Source organism: Falco biarmicus, chromosome Z, assembly GCF_023638135.1.
Source record: "Falco biarmicus isolate bFalBia1 chromosome Z, bFalBia1.pri, whole genome shotgun sequence".
NCBI lineage: Eukaryota > Metazoa > Chordata > Aves > Falconiformes > Falconidae > Falco > Falco biarmicus.
The window spans coordinates 33,443,671-33,462,880 of record NC_079311.1 but is presented as its reverse complement, the minus strand read 5'-3'; the positions used below and the strand labels follow the sequence as shown (position 1 = coordinate 33,462,880).

Below are 19,210 nucleotides of genomic sequence, written 5' to 3'. Positions count from 1 at the left end.
TTCCAAGCATAAAGAATTATACCACTATTCTTGGTTTTGAAGTATAAGACACATTTACCCGATAATGTATATTCAGTAGCTTTAATGTAGTTTATCGCTTCCCAACGCTGTCCATCTTTTGCTCGAGGAAACCCACTGCAGTTGGTTTTCCTATACTCCAGTAAAAAATGATCAATTCTGCTGTCCTCTTCAGGCATTCTCCATGACACTGTTATGCAGTTATCAGCAACCAAACATGCTGCTAGATCTATCTCTGGAGCTTTGGGTACTGCAGAAGACAAATACACAGATCAGTACGAAGAAGAGAATGGACTGAATATTAATTTGTTCTCCTTGGATTTACAGAGTTCAGAAGTTGCCCTTGGCAACTGAGTAACACTCATTCCTTTTAGAGGATCTATTCCATTAGCAAAGCATGATAGAATAACATTTCACAAAACAAGAAATATGCATTAGCTCTAGAGCGAACATTTCCATCATGTTTTCCAGATGACTGTTTTGCCACTAAGTTGGGCGATCCCCTTCTGGAAGCAGTACAAAGGACATGCTAGAGTGGAGTGGACTTAAAATTATGAACCTACATTTAGAGTTCTAAACTAGTTCTAAAACACTAAACAAAGGACATTAAGAAGTAAACTTTTATTTCCGAGTGTTTGAAAGGTAAGTGCCTGCAGCCCTCAACAGTATCACTTCAGTTTACATTCACTATTACAGACAACTAACAGCATGATAGTTTCCACTAGCCAGTCAGCAGCAGTTCACTAGCCTTCTTTCCTTTTCATCCTGTCTTGAAACAAGTGGCAAGAATTCCTAAGATTCACTAGAGAAAAGACGGAAATAAAATGTTTATAGAAATAGAAGTCTACTTCCATGAAATCAAAGAGCACTTAAGTCACTGGAAAATGTTTTTCCAAGGCAGGCATCTACATATTCTTTGTAGCATCCAAATTACTTTCAAAGCAGAGTTTTGCTGGAGGATGTGAAAAAGATGCTTTATTGTTTGCAGGTTTTGGAGGAATGATCTGCAAAAGTTTTTTCCTTGTACGTGAATGTTTCTCTCTCACAAAAGCTTGAAGTAGACATAAAAGTGGCTCGCAAGTCAATCATGCGGGAACATCAAAAGTATAATACCAATGCATCCTACTGGTAGACCTGCAGATTGTCAAAAATCATCCCTTTTCATAACACTCAAACCCTTAACTGTGTAATGCCCCTGTGACCAAGTTCTAATTACATATAGATTGCCTCACTGCTGTTGAAACTTTTTAACAGATTGTTAGCTTTGATGCCCCTCCACAATGACTGATGACAATCTGCATCACATTAATTATGGTTGAGTCATTTCGAGATGTGTCATTCTACCATCTAGATGCAAAACACCTCCTCGCTCTAGCAGGTCCCGCAGAAACAGAAGGCCTAGTTTGCTTCATGCATACCGCTTTACACCTTCCCTTCATGTATGAGCTGTTCCAGCATCTGCATGTAACACTACTGAAACACTCCCTTTCACCCCTCACATCCCCGCAGTTTAAGCTAAGCAGGAATCACACTGAAACTGGTAGTGTAAGTCTAAAATGCTTGAGAACAAATAAGCAGCACAGAAGAGATTGGAAGCAAAAGCATTCAGGTCTATACTGGTTTTGGCTGGGACAGAGTTATATTTCTTCATACAGGCTTTTATGGTACTATGCTTTGGATTGATGATGAAAACAGTTTTGATAACACAGGGGGTTTAGTTATTGCTAAGAGGCATCTAGCCCTTTTCTGCTTCTCATACCACCGTTGTGAGTAGGCTGGGGGTGCACAAGAAGCTGGGAGGGGACACTGCCAGGACAGCTGACCCCAACTGACCAAAGGGATATTCTATACCATATGGTGTCATGTTTAACAATAAAAGCTGGAGAAAGAAGAAGGGAAAGATGTTTGGCATTTTGTCTTCCCAAGTAACTGTTACAGATGATGAAGCCCTGCTTTCCTGGAGATGGCTAAACATTTGCCTGCTACTGGGAAGCAGCAAATTAATTCACTCACACAGCTTTTGCTTTACCTATTAAACTCTACCTCAACTCACAAGTTTTCTCACTTTTAGCCTTCTGACTCTCTTCCCCATCCTGCTACACAGCAGGGGAGTGAACAAGGGGCTGTGTGGTGCTTGGTTGCCAGGTTTAAACCACGTTCTCAAGTGTTAATCGTGTACATTTGCCATCAAATTTCAAAGTCATCCAACTATAATTTGAGAATAGGATCAGTAAGATCACTTCTTTGGCAACAGAAAAATTAAGATGAGGCCAAGTATTTCAGAACATATACCTGTAAGATTAGCTACCTACTCCAGTTTTTCTTGACATGGTATAACATACCAGGTAAAGACTATTCCCTGTGTTTGGAGGGACCAAGTCTTCAGCATAATTCCGGCAAGCAGTGTTCAAATGACTGCATTACCATGACACCAAACCCATTTTCAACTTCCCACAGCAAGACATCAGTGTTTCCTGACGTATGAAGGTCTATCAGTGCCCAGTGCAATTTTGCCTGCAACAGTTTGAGCTATCAGTATTTCATGTCAGAGTAATTTGATTAGTTTGGCACCACAGCAAAAGAAAGCCAGATTAATGTCCAGACAGTTAGTATTCCTGTTTACAAATCAAAGGCCCAAACAATTTAAATTCCTATATACTTGATAAGGAAAATGCACACGTAATAAAAGTCATACTAAGTATCTTCATCTAGGTACAAGGCTTTGTTCATGCTTGCTCCATGCTTGCTCCTACATCTTTACGCTCCCATTCCTGTTCTCCACTGTGATCACTTTACCTGCCTCGCTCCCTTATCTATGAAATACAGAGCAATGATTGCCACCCACAGTGGTGAATTTCTGCCTGGACACTGCTAGCTACCACAAGGAATAATACTGGCAATTTACTACACCTGCTATCACATACTGTATCTGCAGCATACAAGATAAACTGGCAGAAAAATAAACTGATGCTGCCAAGCCCTTAACAGATTTGAATTAGTGATCTAGAGATGAAACAATTAACATCCCTGCCAGCAGTATTATTATCAATATATTCTTTGTGTCAGTCAAGGGCAAATAAAGCAGTATGAATAAAAAGACGTGAAAGATACATAGTGGTATACGGCATCTAAGTTTACTTTCAAACCGATGCATCAATACACATTTTGTATTATAGGAATACCACTGCCCTTTTAGATTATCCCCCTCTTGCATTTCAGACCATACCACCGCCCTTGTAAGCAACATACCAGTTACTGCAGATGACTTAAGACTTCAAAGTGTCCCTAAGCATCAAGCTAGTAGCTACCGTCTTGACAAAGTTAAGATAACTTCAGGAAGTATAGAGGAACTGACAACTTGTCCTGGTTTCAGCTGGGACAGAGTTAATTTTCTTCTTAGTAGCTGGTGCAGCGCTGTGTTTTGGATTTGGTGTGAGAGCAACGCTGACAGCACACTGATGGGTTTGGTTGTCGCTGGGTGATCTAAGACAGGACTTCTCAGTTTCTCAGGCCCTGCCAGCGAGAGGGCTGGAGGGGCATGGGACATAGAGAGGGGACAGCTAACCCAAACTAGCTGAAGAGGTATTCCGTATCACATGGCATCAAGCTGAGTATATAAACTGGGGGAAGAGAAAAGGAGAGGGAACATTCAGCATTATAGCATTTGTCTTCCTAAGTAACTGTTAGACATGATGGAGCCCTGTTCTCCTGGAGATGGCCAAACACCTCCCTGCCCATGGGAAGTAGCAAATAAATTCCTTGTTTTGCTTTGCTTGTGTGCGCAGCAACTCAAAGTAAAGACAGTCTAGAAGACTCATTCTTACTTCTGAGATGAATGTTATTTTCATAAATGCTATATTATACTGAAATTAACATAATAAAACTAAAAAACTTTTACCCTCAAGGTATTCAGCTTAACATCCAATGAGTAAGAATAATGAGTTTAGGTACTCTGAAAAATTTGTTCATTAGGGTGCAAGAAGTGTGTTTTTGTTTTAAATATAGTAAGTTATTAATGTATTAACAAATTACCGCATACAGTTTTTACCTGGCAAAAACTTTACGGACTGGAGTATGTGCCTTTCCAGAGTGAAGTCCACCATCATATGAGTCATATTATCATTGACCTTCGGTTTCAGAGAGATGCAGAATGCTGAAGCCGTTGTGACTCTAAATTCAAGAAAGCAGCATTAGCAAGATGTACTGTGCATTTTTTAAAGTCCTATAGCCATTTTCAAAAACAGCAATCAGATAATCTGTATCATTAAAGTCAAACTGTTAGCCAAAACACTGATGAAAGACCAGAACATTTTTCTAATAGGTAGCTGTTTACCATTTAACATAGACTCCAAAATAGGAAGTTTTGTTAACGTGACTGTCTCAAAATATAGTACAAACTCCCAGTTTTTCAGTATCAGTAGGCAAAGAAATATCAGAAGTGACTAGAGAGGAGATTAAAACTTCTTTTACTAGTGAAAAAACTTGGATAAGACACAAACTCATACCACTTTACACAAAATCAGGAACCATGAAAAATCTAAAGCACTGCAGAATCAGGATCATGTTTTATATACTTAGAAATTTAAAGCTTAAACTTTTCTAAACTTTCTAAACTAAAGGTTTAGAAAGACTTTCCTGCTTGACAAGATCCACTCATTACCTCCAAAGTGCATTGTCACGTGTTAAATATTGCTCAGGAGGTATTTATAAAAAGCAGCAAACAAGCTGAATATTCTGATTTCATATCTACCTCTGTTCTTATCAGAGGATGAAGAGATGTTTAAGTTGCGTATTCAGAGCAACACGGTGTCTGCAAGTATCAGATCAGTCTTACAAGATACACTGAAGCACAGCTCCCATTTCCATTTCTGAAATCTTAGCTCAGTCCTTATTCTGAATACTCTGAAGATACTCCTGTACTCCAACTACACCACCAAAGAAAAAGGAGGACAATTCTCTTGTATAGTTCTGTAACTCTGAAGACATCAGGCCACACAGCAGAATTTGAATAACTGATTCAGACAGCACACAGGTCCTAACTCCTGCTTTAGAAAAAGACACAACAAAGTAATATACACACCACAAAAAGAAGTCAACTGCAAACACTTGTATCCAATTTACATCCACAGATCTGTGGCACCTTTAGAACATCTAATATTTATCACTTCCTGTGATCTCTGAAGTACTTCACCAGTATGCAAGAGATTGTGCACTAGCTACAGAGACATTAAAGAATGGTAAACCCCAAATATTCAGGGAGTGAAGAACGGGGAGGAAATATGGAGTAATAAAGATACAAACTTGTCAAGAGTGACAAGCACTACAATTTTGGGATATAAAACAATTAAGACCCTGAACTGCACATCGTAAGAGAGAGGTCAATTGATTTCCCAAGACAGCTGACGCCCTGAAATTCAGTATGGGCTGCTCAGTAGATTTCATTGCTTGGCCAGATTGGTAGAGTAAATTTTTCCTTAAGAAAGGATAATCCTCTTGATTAGAGGTAAGGGAACACTGAGTAGTCAGATTCAGAAGCTTTTTAACTTCTGTTTAGGCACAGATTTTAAGACAGAGAACCAGCCACAACTGGTTCAAAATGGATTAGATCACACAGCATTTCAAGAACTAGAACAGTAACAGGATGCTTGTTACAGATAAAAAGTATTAAGATTCCTATCACTGACACTATTCCTCTGATTTGTTAAGGACATTAAATCTCTACCCTTGGAAAAGCAAAGATTAATTTCTTCAGCACTGATTCATTTTACATGAAACTTCAGAGATTTTAGCTAGTCAGAACCCTCCTTGAAAACCTCTAAACTGAAAGCCAACCTATTCGGTCCATAAGAGCAACATATGCTGGAAGCTGTCTTTCAAAATATTACGCACATCATAGTAAGACATCTGAACCAGAAGGTCAGACTCTCAGAATGTGGTTATTCTTCCAAGTGAAGAAATACGTCCCTACCATTTATTTTGAAGCAGTGAAGTTTTGCTTTCTAAACAATAGTTTGAAGACACACACAGTTCAAAGAAAAGCTACCAGAAATAGCAATTTCACTGATATTAGTCAGTGATGTCACCAGAAATATTTCAACACCTACAAGACATTTTACATTCAAAAGGAAAATCAGCTAGCAAAAGTCTGTAAGTACTTGAAAAAGCCAAAGAACAAGATTCTCATAATTTAAATGGACAGTCAGCTTAAAACATTAAATTTCAGACATCAGGTATTAATAAATCAGAAGTTTACAATTGTTAATAGTATACTGTATTAATTATATAGATTCACAGAAAGTAACTGCTGCTGCAGAGTTTTACTTCCTTGCATTAAAAACTATCTTTCTCTTTATTAAGCTATGAAAGACCTACAATTAGCAAGGTAAAACACTGCATGAGAAACAGAGACGTTTTTTGTTCTCTCTCAGAAGTTGTGATGTCACAACAAACATGAGTCAATGAATTTCATTTAAGCTGACTATGACCCTTCCAAAATAAAGGCATTTCCAAATATAAGATTAATTCAAAGACACCAAAAGCAACAGACTTTGTACTGTACCTATCTTTGATCTGTCTGGCAGCCTTGATGCACATGCGGGAAAAGAGAGAGAAAAGGGTTAATATTTCCATGCAAGTATCAATGGCAGTAACAAGCAAGAAGGCTGAGAATAATCTCAACTGCATTCCTCAGATCTGAAGATCAAAATGAATTTAACATCTTCATCAAAATAATTTTTCCCATAAAGCATGTTAATTGTATTGGTTAAAACTGCAATTATGTCACCTGGGGAAAAAACTGATCTTAAGAACCATAACAAACCAATTCCAAATTACTCAACTTCCTGATCTCTTCAGATTTCTCTTAATTGGTTAATCTCCCTCACATTTTAAGAGCTACACAACCAAATCAGTAAAATTTAACTACTGTGGATTTTCTGTGAAATTACAAAATACCTATTAGGGGCATGTAACTATACCTGACTCGTTCAGCTATATATCATAGGGCAAAGACTCTGACAAACAAGAGAAAATAGGACTTCCTTTAACTCTTCCTCTGAAAGTTACTAAGTACTGTCAGAACAGTATAATAAAGGACTCTTTGCATATGTCACTATTCAAAACCATAGAACATAGTTTTTTTCCCAGCATTTAAATGATACCACTGAAGCAGATGCAGAAGTGGTGATGGCATACTTCAAAGACAAACATTAACTGGCATTTCTAAAGACAAAATTTCTGCCCTTCACCAAGAGGAACTGCAAACTGAAGACAAAATGTTACTGTTGAAATAGCATTGGCTTAGCTAGGTCTGTTGAATCCATGGATTGGAGTTAACATTGCTACTTGATCTAGCTGCCATTCAGCTTAACTACCTTCCCTTCCAAAGACAGGACAAGAAACATTAGGTAGCTTCCCAGTTTGAAGTCAAACAAAAGTGAAGGACTTCCAAATTTATTTTTCAATAAATATAAAGCACATCCAATGGAAAACAACCAACCATAAATCACAGTTGACCCCGCTACAAAACCAATTTTATATTCCCAAGTGGGAAGCAGAAAAAAATCCAAGTGTTTAGAAATAACTTTGCTTAAGAGGTAGCTTTGTTTTACCTCAAACCAAAGTTATTGTAGAACTACTGACTGATTTACTACATGACAGCTGTAGACAAAAACAGAGCTACTTAAAAACAGAAGCATTCTTCATAACATCTACTCCTTGTGGAACACACAGTAGCCAGGAGTCAACAAACAGCCTTCTGCAAGACAGCCACAGCTTATGCCCTTTGAATTCAGTTTGTGTCCAGGCTACTGACAGAGACTGGTATTGGCCCATCACAGATGAGCTGCCCAGTAGTGTCAAATCACATCCTAACCAGTGAACCCTCCCATGTGCTGGCATTCACACTCTTCTGACTTCCAGGTAAACTAATTCAGTGAATGAAGCCACCAAAAATCTAACACAGAAAAAAAATAATCCTAGCTTAGTCTTATGCTAGTTTAGAAAAAACTGATTTAGTAGAGCATCCATAGAAAATTTGTGCCAATAAGAAGTCAGGACTGCAGCTGGCCTTTCAGGAGCACTGGGTATTACTATTAGCAGAGCAATAGATTTAGCTAGCTAATAACCAAGGCAATATTACCTTCAAATGCCATATCCAAAGGCAAATTTACAAGTTTCAAATCCTAGATAACTGGGAATTCACTGAATTGGATTTCAGCATATTAAGCTTCGGACTCAAAACTTAAAGAGATTTTCCCCTCAGCAAACACTCAAATAATCTTCCTTAGTGTATTTGATCTGAAAAAAGCATTAGAGATGTCTGAAAAGAAACAACTTACAATGAATTCAAAGCTACCTTCTGCATTGTGCTCAAGAGCTACCGATTTTTACACATCACTATGCCAAGACAGAAAGGACAACTCAAACTGAAGTGCTAAGAACAATATTCAGTTTAGGAATTGTAACTCTTCAAGGCAAATAAATCAAAGCTGACCCTCAACAAGCAGGACAGCATGCAAACATGTTGCCAAAAAGTGTAACAGACACAGTCAGAGAGCCTTCCTACCTGCACCTTTAGAGTAATTTGTGTCCTTGTTCCTGTTACAATGCAAAAAGGCAAAAGTAATTGGGTCTTGAATTTGGCATGGCTGACCCCACTTAATATGAGAATTATTACAGCAAGCCCAGTGTACTGAGTCAGCGTATATGCTGGTTTATTCATCTGTAAGAATATTCCTCCAGTTAAGATACATGTTGCCTTATTTACAAGTCTGTTGTGGTAAAGCACATGTTATTTTTATTGGAATCACAATGTGAGGCCCAGATCACGCTCTTGCCTAGGCTATATGCAACCGCATTAGAAGGTTTCAGGGAATAAAGCAAGAGTTGCCCTGAATTCCGTTTCATAAGATCTTTCAGGACAGCTACACAGTTCGGGGTTGCAAATCAAAGATTCATAGCTTGCATGAAGTTCTGCAAAACAAACATCTTGTTATCCACCGACGGCTGCACCTAGAATACAGTGTGCAAGCGTCATGTAACAGCACTGGGCAACTGACAGGTCACTTATCACAAACCTTGTAAGTCTTAGTTCAGTTTTATACAGGTTTCTCTCATCCTCACTTTCTGGGTTCACTCACCTGGCATCAGTGCAAGCTTGCTTAGCACTGACAGTTGTCCAGGAGAAGGCATTCCTTTCCCTGCCCTCTCATTCTAAATAAAAGGAAACTCCATCTAGAGATTGCATAAAAATTTAAGACTATAGCGCCTGACTTTGCCTCCCCAACAGAGCATTAACTGTACTTTTATGTGCCTCTCTATCACTACTCTCAGTATTACCCTAAGTTTGCAGGGTCCAGTATAGTAATGCAAAGGATATTTTACACTGAGGCAAATATCAACATCTGCCTTATGCAGATCTGTCCAATGTTTTCTACCTTTAAGAATTCCACAGGGTCCTTTATGTCCAGCGACTGCGCAGCAAGTTCCAGCAGCTCTTCAGAACTCTCTAGGGCATTACTACATTGGCTAAGCTGATCCTGAAGCAAAAACAGGAAGTAAGAATAAAGTGATGTATCCACATTTTAAAAGTGGGCTATAAACTACCAGTATTAGAACTACACGGCTTTGCTATACATTTGTAACAACTTATTACCTTATCTAATCAAGGCTATTAACTTTGACACATTGCTGTCGTGTAACTAGAACTTCACAGTGCTTAAGAAGTGCACAGCAATACATGGCATGTCCTAAAAATCCAAATGGGGAAGGCGGCAGATAGGTGGTGAAGTCTGATTTAAAACCCAGATTTCATTTTAAGGCCTGTTTCTCCCAACATCAGGATTTCAGAAGCAAAAAAATGCTTCCATTTTTGTGCACCACAATTTCTGTTTACAGAATTGCACTTCATCAGCGGACCGATCCTGTTTAATGTAGCAGTAGCCTTGGAAAAGGTAACAATTTTATCCCAAAGCAGCTCCAGAACTGTCACAAGACAATCCTGAAAATCAATATTGCTATATAACAAAGGGGATAGTAGAGAAAAAGGAACAGAGGAAGAAAGGCAGAAGAGAAATTTCTTTCTGGATTATCTAAAACTCTATCATTAGTAAACTACCATTGCAGTATATAAAACTGTCCAAACAAAACTTCCACTACTACATACTATGAGTATAACCCTAAAAAGATTAGTTCTGAATACACTACAGGATCCTAAACATACTGCAGGTTAAACAAGATGCATGTTGTAAACCTGCCAGCAGCTTTTACACTGTCATTCAACCTACAGCTGTTTTTCTACATATGATACTTACTGTAATATCTCAGAACCAGTCAACAGCAAGTAACTATTTTTCTTTAAAACACTTCCGGAAAGACAGCTTGCTCTGAAAGCAGTCACTGTCTCAAAAGCAACCAACAGTTGCATCGAGAACAGACCAGTCTCAAACACTTCAGAAGTATAACTAGTTTTGACAAATGCAGTGAGTTGACCAGGGCCAGCTGCCAGATGCTGCTCAGATTTACTGTTCAGAGATAAAATAGCAGCATGGAAACAGTCCAACAGCTAGAAGTTTGTACACAGTTTCCAGGTAACTTCTGAAGCATGCCATTAACACAAGCTGTCACCTAATACAGCTGCTCTCCTCTTTGGAAGATATCCAGCACTGACAAACTGAGATAAACCATGATACTCCAGAAATACCCCAGGCAAACACCTCAGAAGGGAGGCAAGTGCCAGAGGCATTTTCAAATACCTTTCCAGAAATGACACAGTAACTGGATGCTTCCATTAACATCTTACTGAGATGCATCTGCATTCAGGAGTTAAAAGTACATACTTCAGTGTCATTAAAATACACCTCCCCAGAACAAAGCAAAGTATTTCCAAAGCAAGGGTTTAAGGAGAATTTCTGATTTGGGCCTTAACTTTCACGGGAATTATTTAGGAGGGATCAGTCTAAATATTAAATCCTCACCCCCTTCCACAATTACGCAGCCCCGCTATTTTAAGTTACAGCTTATTTTCAACAAGAACTTCTAGTCAACAACAGAAGACTAACTACAGCACACACACTTTAAGAGGACAAAAAATTAAGCAAGTTCATTCCTTTAAACAGGATGTTTAGACCTCACTGAAGTTCCTCGGTTTCCTCATAGAAAGTTAATTTTCAGTTCAGTCAAAGACAATGGCCTGGATTAATGCATTCGATGCAACACTTTTCACCTGTTAGTTCAGTTTCGTAGATTGACTGTTGGGAGAAGCACTCTTGCAGTGCCTCAGTTACAGAGGAAGCTTGGTCTGTTATCAAGTAAACACAATGTCCTTTGAGCCTGTAGTTAGACAACAGCCTCAGCTGAAGGACAAGGGGGGCACTTAACTGTGTCAGTGATCTAACATTCCAGTTGTCTTCATCCTCCCATGATGAAGTAGCAGTGCCGCTGTTCAACACAGGTATCGGGCAGCAATTCCTCATACAGCTCTACCACACTGACAAGCTTTCAGAAAAACCTGGCTCAACCACATCTGACCTTGATCAAACTAGATTAGCAGAATTAACAGAAAATTTCAACAGTCAAGTCAAACTGCCAGATGAGTAACCATTAAAACAGTTTTCAGCTCCAGAATAATTTCTTGCAAGACTAACTTTAGGTTTTCTTCACTACAAGTTAGAATAATTGATATGTAGCACAGCTGAAGTTCTCCTGTAAGCTGTTCACTGAGAAGCACTTATTCTTTAAGCCTTTAAGTCCAAAACGTCCCTGGACACAGGTAGAAAAGGTCTGTTGAGAAACTTCAGAAGGACTTAGAACAGACATATGGGGATAAATATTAAACTGGAGGCAGAAAAGTGCACTGAAGTGCTCACTTAAGTTGTGCACTCAGAAATTCTGGAATGTTTTAAACCGAGTCTTTAAGTATGAATATAAAATAGGCCTTACAAGGAAGCCTGTGGAATTTTTTTCAGGAAACCACTCCTAAAACTTCTTTAAACTCACTAGACATGAGAAGGTGAAGTTTTTCAGGAAAAAAACAATATCCTTATTCTGCATAAGTAAAAAGAACTAGGCAGAAGAATGGTGCAACTAGGATCACTTCAAGAAAAAAGTTGGAGAAACAGCTTCTGCTTAAAATATTTAATTGTGCTTTGGCTTCATGCAAGTAGACTTTCTGAAAGCTAGAGCCCACTTGCTACACACTACTGGAAAAACAGACTTTGTGTGTTTCAGAAAGTTGTATTTTTGTTTCTGCTTCTCTGAAACCCATTGGAAAGGTTATCCTGCATGACATTATACAACTACAAGCTGGTGAAGTTGGTTTAGTAGCAGGCATCAATGTAACCTGTTCCCAAACAATTCCCACATCTTCCAGTGTGCATACATAAATTGCTTGGTGTTAAGCAGCAGAAGATGGCCAGTTCTGTCAATAATAAACCAGCCTTTGTACTTATGATACCTGGTGGGATTCTTGACTCTAGGTTCAAGCCTGAGTAAAGCAAATTAGACATGTCTACAGGTTCAAATCCTCATATTCCAAACTGCAGAAAGAAACCAATTTTACTCCAGAAGCTGTTCATTAGATTGAAGGTAGTAAACATATCTAAGTCCTGTTCCTATGCAGCCACTCTCCACCTGTAAGCTCTACAGGTAGTACCACTTCCTTTCTGCATAACAATGTTGAGAATATAAATATGCTAGAGACCATGAAGTACCTTAGCAGGGACCAGATGAATCCTTATAGCAAAGAAAACATTTATATTACCCTTACTGCATTTCTTGCAACACTACCAAAATCTCACTTTCAGTTGAAATTTAAAATATTAAACTGCTTCTGCTCAGCTGCAAAAATTTACAGTTTAGTTACCTGCAGAGCTTGAATTTTACGCATACTTTCTTGCTGAATAGCGCTGGCCATACTCCCCTTCATCTCATGCAATATAGAATACAGACCATCAAATTCTTCATCCAGCTCACTGATTACATTAGAAGAGTTTACCTGAGAAGAGAATTGAAACTGTTGCAATTTGTATTGGAAACAATGCTAACTAGTCTTTTAGACTGGAAATCACATTTCCAAACACGCTTTGCTATGACCAATAGATACCTCGTCACTGCTCCTCACCTTATCAAAAGAGAAAAAAAACCCTAGAAGTGATGGACATCTCCTAAGCAGACTTTGTATCAGAACACTGAAGACTGAAATCCATGAAAATTCCATGAGAATCAATCTTGCATGGAATCAACATATTTGGCCAACTTTGTTCTATGCCAGAAGGCCTCTGACTCCCTCTCACAATTACGTATGGATTGCTAGATGTTCTTATCCAGTTTCACATAAAATGCTCTCATTTAATATTAACAACTGCACTCAAGAAACCAGCTTAAAGGTATGCTGGATGGTTTACATTTCTGCACTTAACTTGGCTCAGCTTTAACATGGAACAAAAAATTTACAGCTTACTGATAGGCTAAAGAAACCTAAAAATCAGCCTACTGTAGATGCTCCAAAAATTAGGTCTAACTTAACTAAATCCCAAAAATCTGCGACTACTGAAAAGAGCAAAGATTTTCTCAAGTATCAGAATGGTCTCATTTTTCAGTCTACCAAGCAGACTAGATGTCTAAAAAAGACAGACTATTTCCAAGTAACACAAGTTTGGGATGTTGCATCAAAATTCAGATTCTCTCTTCCACACAAATCAAATCCTACAATAGCTTTTCACATGAAAAGCAAACCCACCATACCTTTCAACAAAAGACAGACACAAAAAAGAAAATGTTTTCTATCTGGTTCCAACAAGAAAATACATTTTAAACTCGGTTCTTCTTACACACCACCCAAACAGTTTGAGACTGACAAAACTAGGAAGTTGCTCCCCTCACAGCTACGACTTATGATCCTTAATATATATACCTGAAGGTTTTTTATTGTATGGTTCAGCAGGTCAATGAAGTTGTGAATTTCATAATTTTTGCTTGCTAGAGTAGAAACGATCTTTTGCAGCATCTCCTAGAATTACAAAAACAAGTGAGAGAAGTTGTAAAAGAACCTTGTAATTTTTTAACCATCACCACTTCAACATATATGGAAATTCATCATAATCATTCCAGTTGTGGTGAATTCAACTCTTTCTGATGGGATCAGGTAATATTTAATATTTTTTTAAAAACAAGAGGAAGAGTATCAAAGGTCTAAGAAGCATTACACCAAACTGATGATCTCCAGTTGTTAGTTTAAGAGAAATCAAGAAGCTGTTTTATGATACACTACCGTTTCCCTATGTTACTACTGCAACTCCCAAGTCACCCAAACCAGGCTACCTACTGGCAGTACACTCTGCCATATACAACTTCTCCAGACCAGCAAACTAGTGCTTACACAACCGAATAGAGAACCAATAAAGAAAAAAAGCCAGTGAAAGTTAACACAGAAGAAAAAGTAGTATTTTCTACTGTCAAAAGAAGCTAGTTTTAAACAACCAAGCTGACAGTTTATAATACAGAATAAATATATTTTGTAACAGTGATTTGTAAACTTATTCTACAAGTGGCAAAATATTTTGGTGAATAATTTATAATTCCAATTAACAGTGATCTCAAAGAGGAATGCTTTCTCAGGTAACAGTAAGCATATCAAGGTTATTTGTGGTGTACTACTCCAGCTTATTAAAAAGAAGTAGATTCAGCTTACAAAACACATACTAAGCAGGCAAAACCTTAAGAACATCAATACGCATTTTTAAATTAAACCACCGAGTTCAATTTTGTTGAGTAGTCAGTCACATCTTCTAGGAATTTGACAAAAACACATCAGTGCTTGGTACTTAAAACTAAGTCAAGTTGTATAACTAAAACTCAGAGCATACCAGCATATGTAAAGTAAAAATAAAGAACAAGGTGAGGAGGTAACTAAGGATTTTCTGATATTTAATTCAGCCTGGTTGATAGTAAGTTCTAGAAACAAATCTAACTATAAAATGCTAGATTTGGCTCTTAAAAGTAAAACCTGTCTTTATCATAATTAAGGCGTCATTAATCAGTTGGACTCAGAGGATGGAGTTGCTCAGTTTAACAGTGTTACTTGACAACAGGAAAGAGAGGCATGGGGAGCTGATAAGCCATAACCTTAAAAACAGCCAGACCACCAAAAAGATGTTGCAGAGGTCCCTCCATAACCAATTTCTTAACAAACATTTACTACTTAGATCACATTTGTTTGCTGAAAGCATGAAAAATATTTTATTCTTTCACAACATCCACAACAAACCTTGACACTACAACCTGTATAAAGGAGTCTCTCGACCAGTCCTAAGCCATGCCCATACCTTTTTCTTCTGACCCTTTCCTCAGCAGTTTTCAATTAATCTGCAATGATGTATTTACTGGTGCTCCAGTTCATTGCCTGTTTGCATAGCATCATGCTCACAAAGTTAAACCACTAGCACAGGAAAGTGAAATTTTACTGCTTTTACTACCAGCATTGTGATGGTGTCATGTAAAGACATCACAGATCAGCCAGCAATGACTGAAATTAGGACTGAAGAAATAAAACAAGACCAGACTGACTTCTTTCAGAAACAAAGAGTATAGCAAGTCTTGGTCACTTCATTACAGAATCTTCTCATTGTCTGGTTTAAATTGAGCTTGTTTAAAGATAGTGTTGTTCACATTAGAATGGCACATGAAACCCCGTTGTCCAACCAGCTGCTCCTGCATGTACTACTGCCCAGGAGCAATTGTTTTCACATGTCGGACAGCCTGTAGTTAAGCCTTAGATCCTATAAATAACTGTCAACTTGGATGAACAACAGTACTCCCAATCCTCTTTGCTAGGATTTTAGGGCTTACTCAGTTGCACCGCATGGGAAAAAAACCCCAGTGCATTAGTCTTCTTGTACATAGTACTGAACCATGTTTTTTGTTTTATACCTACATATAATTAAAAGAAAAGATCTACATGTGAGGAATGCTTAGATAGCTTTTGAACAGCCAAACACATGGCAGCAACTGGAAGACAGCTATCAAACAAGGTTTTCCACTACATCTAAATGTAAAGTCAACTGATCAAACAGAAATCAGTACAGTTCTTTTTCTCCATACAGAAATTCTACCAGGTTTGGTCAAATTCAAACACGTTTAGAAGCCATCTACAAACACAGATAGAAGAGGCCTAAAAAGACCCCATCAGTAGTAGACAGAATTTTTCTTAAATACCAATGCACAAGCCACCAGAACAGAAAGGTAGCTTTTAGGAAACACTAACATATAATATTTTCTAATGTAATTTTCTATTCACTAATAAGTAATATTTAAGTTTCTTCTAAACATACCAAGACAGACACCAAATTCAAAACACTGCACTGTTGCCCCTTCTTTCTTTAGTGGAAGTTTCTAAAAAGTCATTACCTTTATATGTAATGAAAAGGGTGCTAGAAAAGTTAGCAACAAAAGCAGCAGTTGAGGCTTACATTCTAAGTCACTTCATAGAACAATTTCAACAGGACCAAGTTCATTAAAACTTCTTGGTATTTCTACACTGAAGGAAATTTAAATCTATTGCCCACTGATGGATGTTGTATTTCACAGAATCCTATTACAAATAGTTTTTACTTTTCTCTTTGGCTAGCATGTATTAAGTGAGGTCAGTTTCAAATTATTTTCAAAACATTACGGCATGTTTATTACAGAAGTAATTTTTGCTGTTATCAGTCAGCTTCATACTGCTCTTCACTTCCATGTCCTATTCTTATTCCCTAAACTAATACATTCTTTGCAGGAAAAAAATAATGCATTGCATTCATAAAGCAAAAGCATGCTTTATGATGCGCAAGGGATGAAAAATAGGAATGGATATGAAAAAGGACAGGAAGCCCACAACATGTGGTGGCTTGTAGTCTTGCCAGGAGCATACAAGTAGGCAACACACCTTTTTTAGAATAGCTAGTAACTAACATCACATAGCATCTGTTGAAGCAGATGGGCACTTCATAAAAGTAAAGATCAAACTTCAACAAATTAAACAATTACCTCAGTTCTATTTAAGAAGAAAGTTACCAACTTGCTCAAGGTCATATTGAAGCCTTATGACACGACTGGATGCAGAACAGAGTTTGTGAAGTGGCCCTGGGCCTAGGTCAAAATCCTGTGTCATATAAGTGGATATACTTAGCCTTCTTTAATTCGATCTTCTGCACTTCTCCACATGTTGAAGTTGCCAGAGTTTGAAGGAATGTATAAGGCAATACAGGTGCCAACAGCAAATTAAGAAACCAAGTACTGCAAGATCAACTGCAATTTTACTACCATATTTACTACTCTGTGCAGCGCTGAAATTCAAATACCACCAGCGACACCACTCAGAAACATCCATCTAGAGCACCTGTAACAGCGACAGGCCTCATTTAGTCCTCTGAGAGGTTAATCTCACATAAAGCAGGCAAAGGCAGACAGACACAAATTCACACACTCTCTACCAGGAGCATGCTTTTCTGGGACTCCACATCTCACCTTCCAAAGCACAGGTAAGTACGCAGTGGCAGCGCACAAACACTGAACTGAAATAGCAGACAATGCTGATCTGTAAATTCCGAGCCATCAGTGGTACTAGCTATCCAGACTCGGCTCACAGCCCAGTTCCCAAGCTAAGGAAAGCACAGCCTCCGCAGGGACTGAAACAGAAGCCATTCCACACTGCTAGACTGGAAGCCAAAAGGCCAAGTCAAAACTTTTTCCAGAGCGTCATTTTTAGAAAGCCCAGCCCTGGGCCGAGCGCATCTTTGCATCCCAGCGATCTCCCTGGAGGGGCAGACAGCAAGTAAAGGGAAGGAGGGAATTACAGAGCAGCAGCCATACGGGAATTAAAAAAAAAACCAACAAACGAACTAGAAAATGCTGTTATTAATTAGCTCCCTTCAACACAGGCCGACATCCATGGGAAACAGGAGGCACTACTGCACCGGAATTACTTATGGCAGGCACATACGGCGTGCAAGGGCCCTGCCCCGGAGCTGCGCTCCGCCGAGGTGCGGCGGCGGTAACGGGGGCACAGGCAGCAAGCGGGCACGGAGAGGCCGCCGGGCTGGGCGCCCCCGCTCTGCTCCCCCGCCCCCCCGGAGGGGGCTCCTGAGCCCCGCAGCACCCCTCACAGCGCGGCGGCCGCCGCCCCCAGCCTCAGGCAGCCGGGCCGAGCGCCACGGCGAGGCCGACACGCGGGGGACGCCCCGCCCGCCTCCCCGGCGGCTCCAGAGGCTGCCCCTGGGCGCTGCCCGCGGCCCCCGCGCCGGAGCCGGCGACACGGACAGCCGAAGGAGGGCGGCCGGGCCGGGCGGGAGCCAGCCAGCCAGCCAGCCAGCCTGCCTTCCTTCCTTCCCTCCCTGCCTTCCTTCCCTCCCTCCCTGCCTGCCTTCCCTCCCTCCCTCCCTGCCTGCCTTCCCTCCCTCCCTCCCTGCCTGCCTTCCCTCCCTCCCTCCCTGCCTGCCTTCCCTCCCTCCCTCCCTGCCTGCCTTCCCTCCCTCCCTCCCTGCCTGCCTTCCTTCCCTCCCTCCCTGCCTTCCCTCCCTCCCTCCCTGCCTGCCTTCCTTCCCTCCCTCCCTGCCTTCCCTCCCTCCCTCCCTCCCTGCCTGCCTTCCTTCCCTCCCTCCCTGCCTGCCTTCCTTCCCTCCCTCCCTGCCTGCCTTCCTTCCCTCCCTCCCTGCCTGCCTTCCCTGCCTGCCTTCCTTCCTTCCCTCCCTGCCTGCCTGCCTGCCTGCCTGCCTTCCCTCCCTCCCTCCCTCCCTCCCTCCCTGCCTGCCTGCCTGCCTGCCTGCCTGCCTTCCCTCCCTCCCTCCCTCCCTCCCTCCCTCCCTGCCTGCCTGCCTGCCAGCCGCCGGCAGCGCTCACCCGTTGCTCCTCCATAGCGAGGCAGGCACGGACCGCCGCGCCTAGTGCTGCCGGCCGCTCCCCGGCCAGCTACTGGCTCCCCCGCCCCGCGGGCAGGCCGCCCCGCCCCGCGACCCGGCGCATGCTCGGGGGGAGGTGGCCCCGGCGGCTGCGCGTGCGCGCCGCCCTCCGCGCCTGCTTTGCCCCGCCCCTCCCCCCGCGCACGGCAGCGGCACGTGAGACTGAGACACACACACCCCCCACACCCCCACACCCCCCACCCCACACACACCCCCGCACCCCCCCACACCCACACAGACACACACACACACCCCCA

The 19,210-nt window shown here is 40.7% G+C and overlaps 1 protein-coding gene across 4 annotated transcripts in view; it reads right to left on the bottom strand.

Moving 5' to 3' along the window:
- FSD1L (fibronectin type III and SPRY domain containing 1 like) overlaps positions 1-19,001 on the bottom strand; it is a 35,076-nt gene extending 16,075 nt beyond the window's left edge. For 3 of the 4 annotated variants that reach the window (XM_056325650.1, XM_056325653.1, XM_056325651.1), the window contains exons 1-7: positions 18,895-19,001; positions 13,931-14,026; positions 12,881-13,012; positions 9,456-9,557; positions 6,578-6,600; positions 4,067-4,188; positions 59-268 (exon numbers count right to left, since the gene is read on the bottom strand). In XM_056325650.1, the coding sequence (XP_056181625.1) occupies positions 59-268; positions 4,067-4,188; positions 6,578-6,600; positions 9,456-9,557; positions 12,881-13,012; positions 13,931-14,026; positions 18,895-18,909 (700 nt within the window). In that variant the 5' untranslated portion in view covers positions 18,910-19,001. Of the gene's footprint in view, positions 1-58; positions 269-4,066; positions 4,189-6,577; positions 6,601-9,455; positions 9,558-12,880; positions 13,013-13,930; positions 14,027-17,523; positions 17,812-18,894 lie in introns of all 4 variants that reach the window. The other variant, XM_056325652.1, reaches the window with a different exon arrangement.
- Between the last annotated feature and the right edge of the window lie 209 nt (positions 19,002-19,210).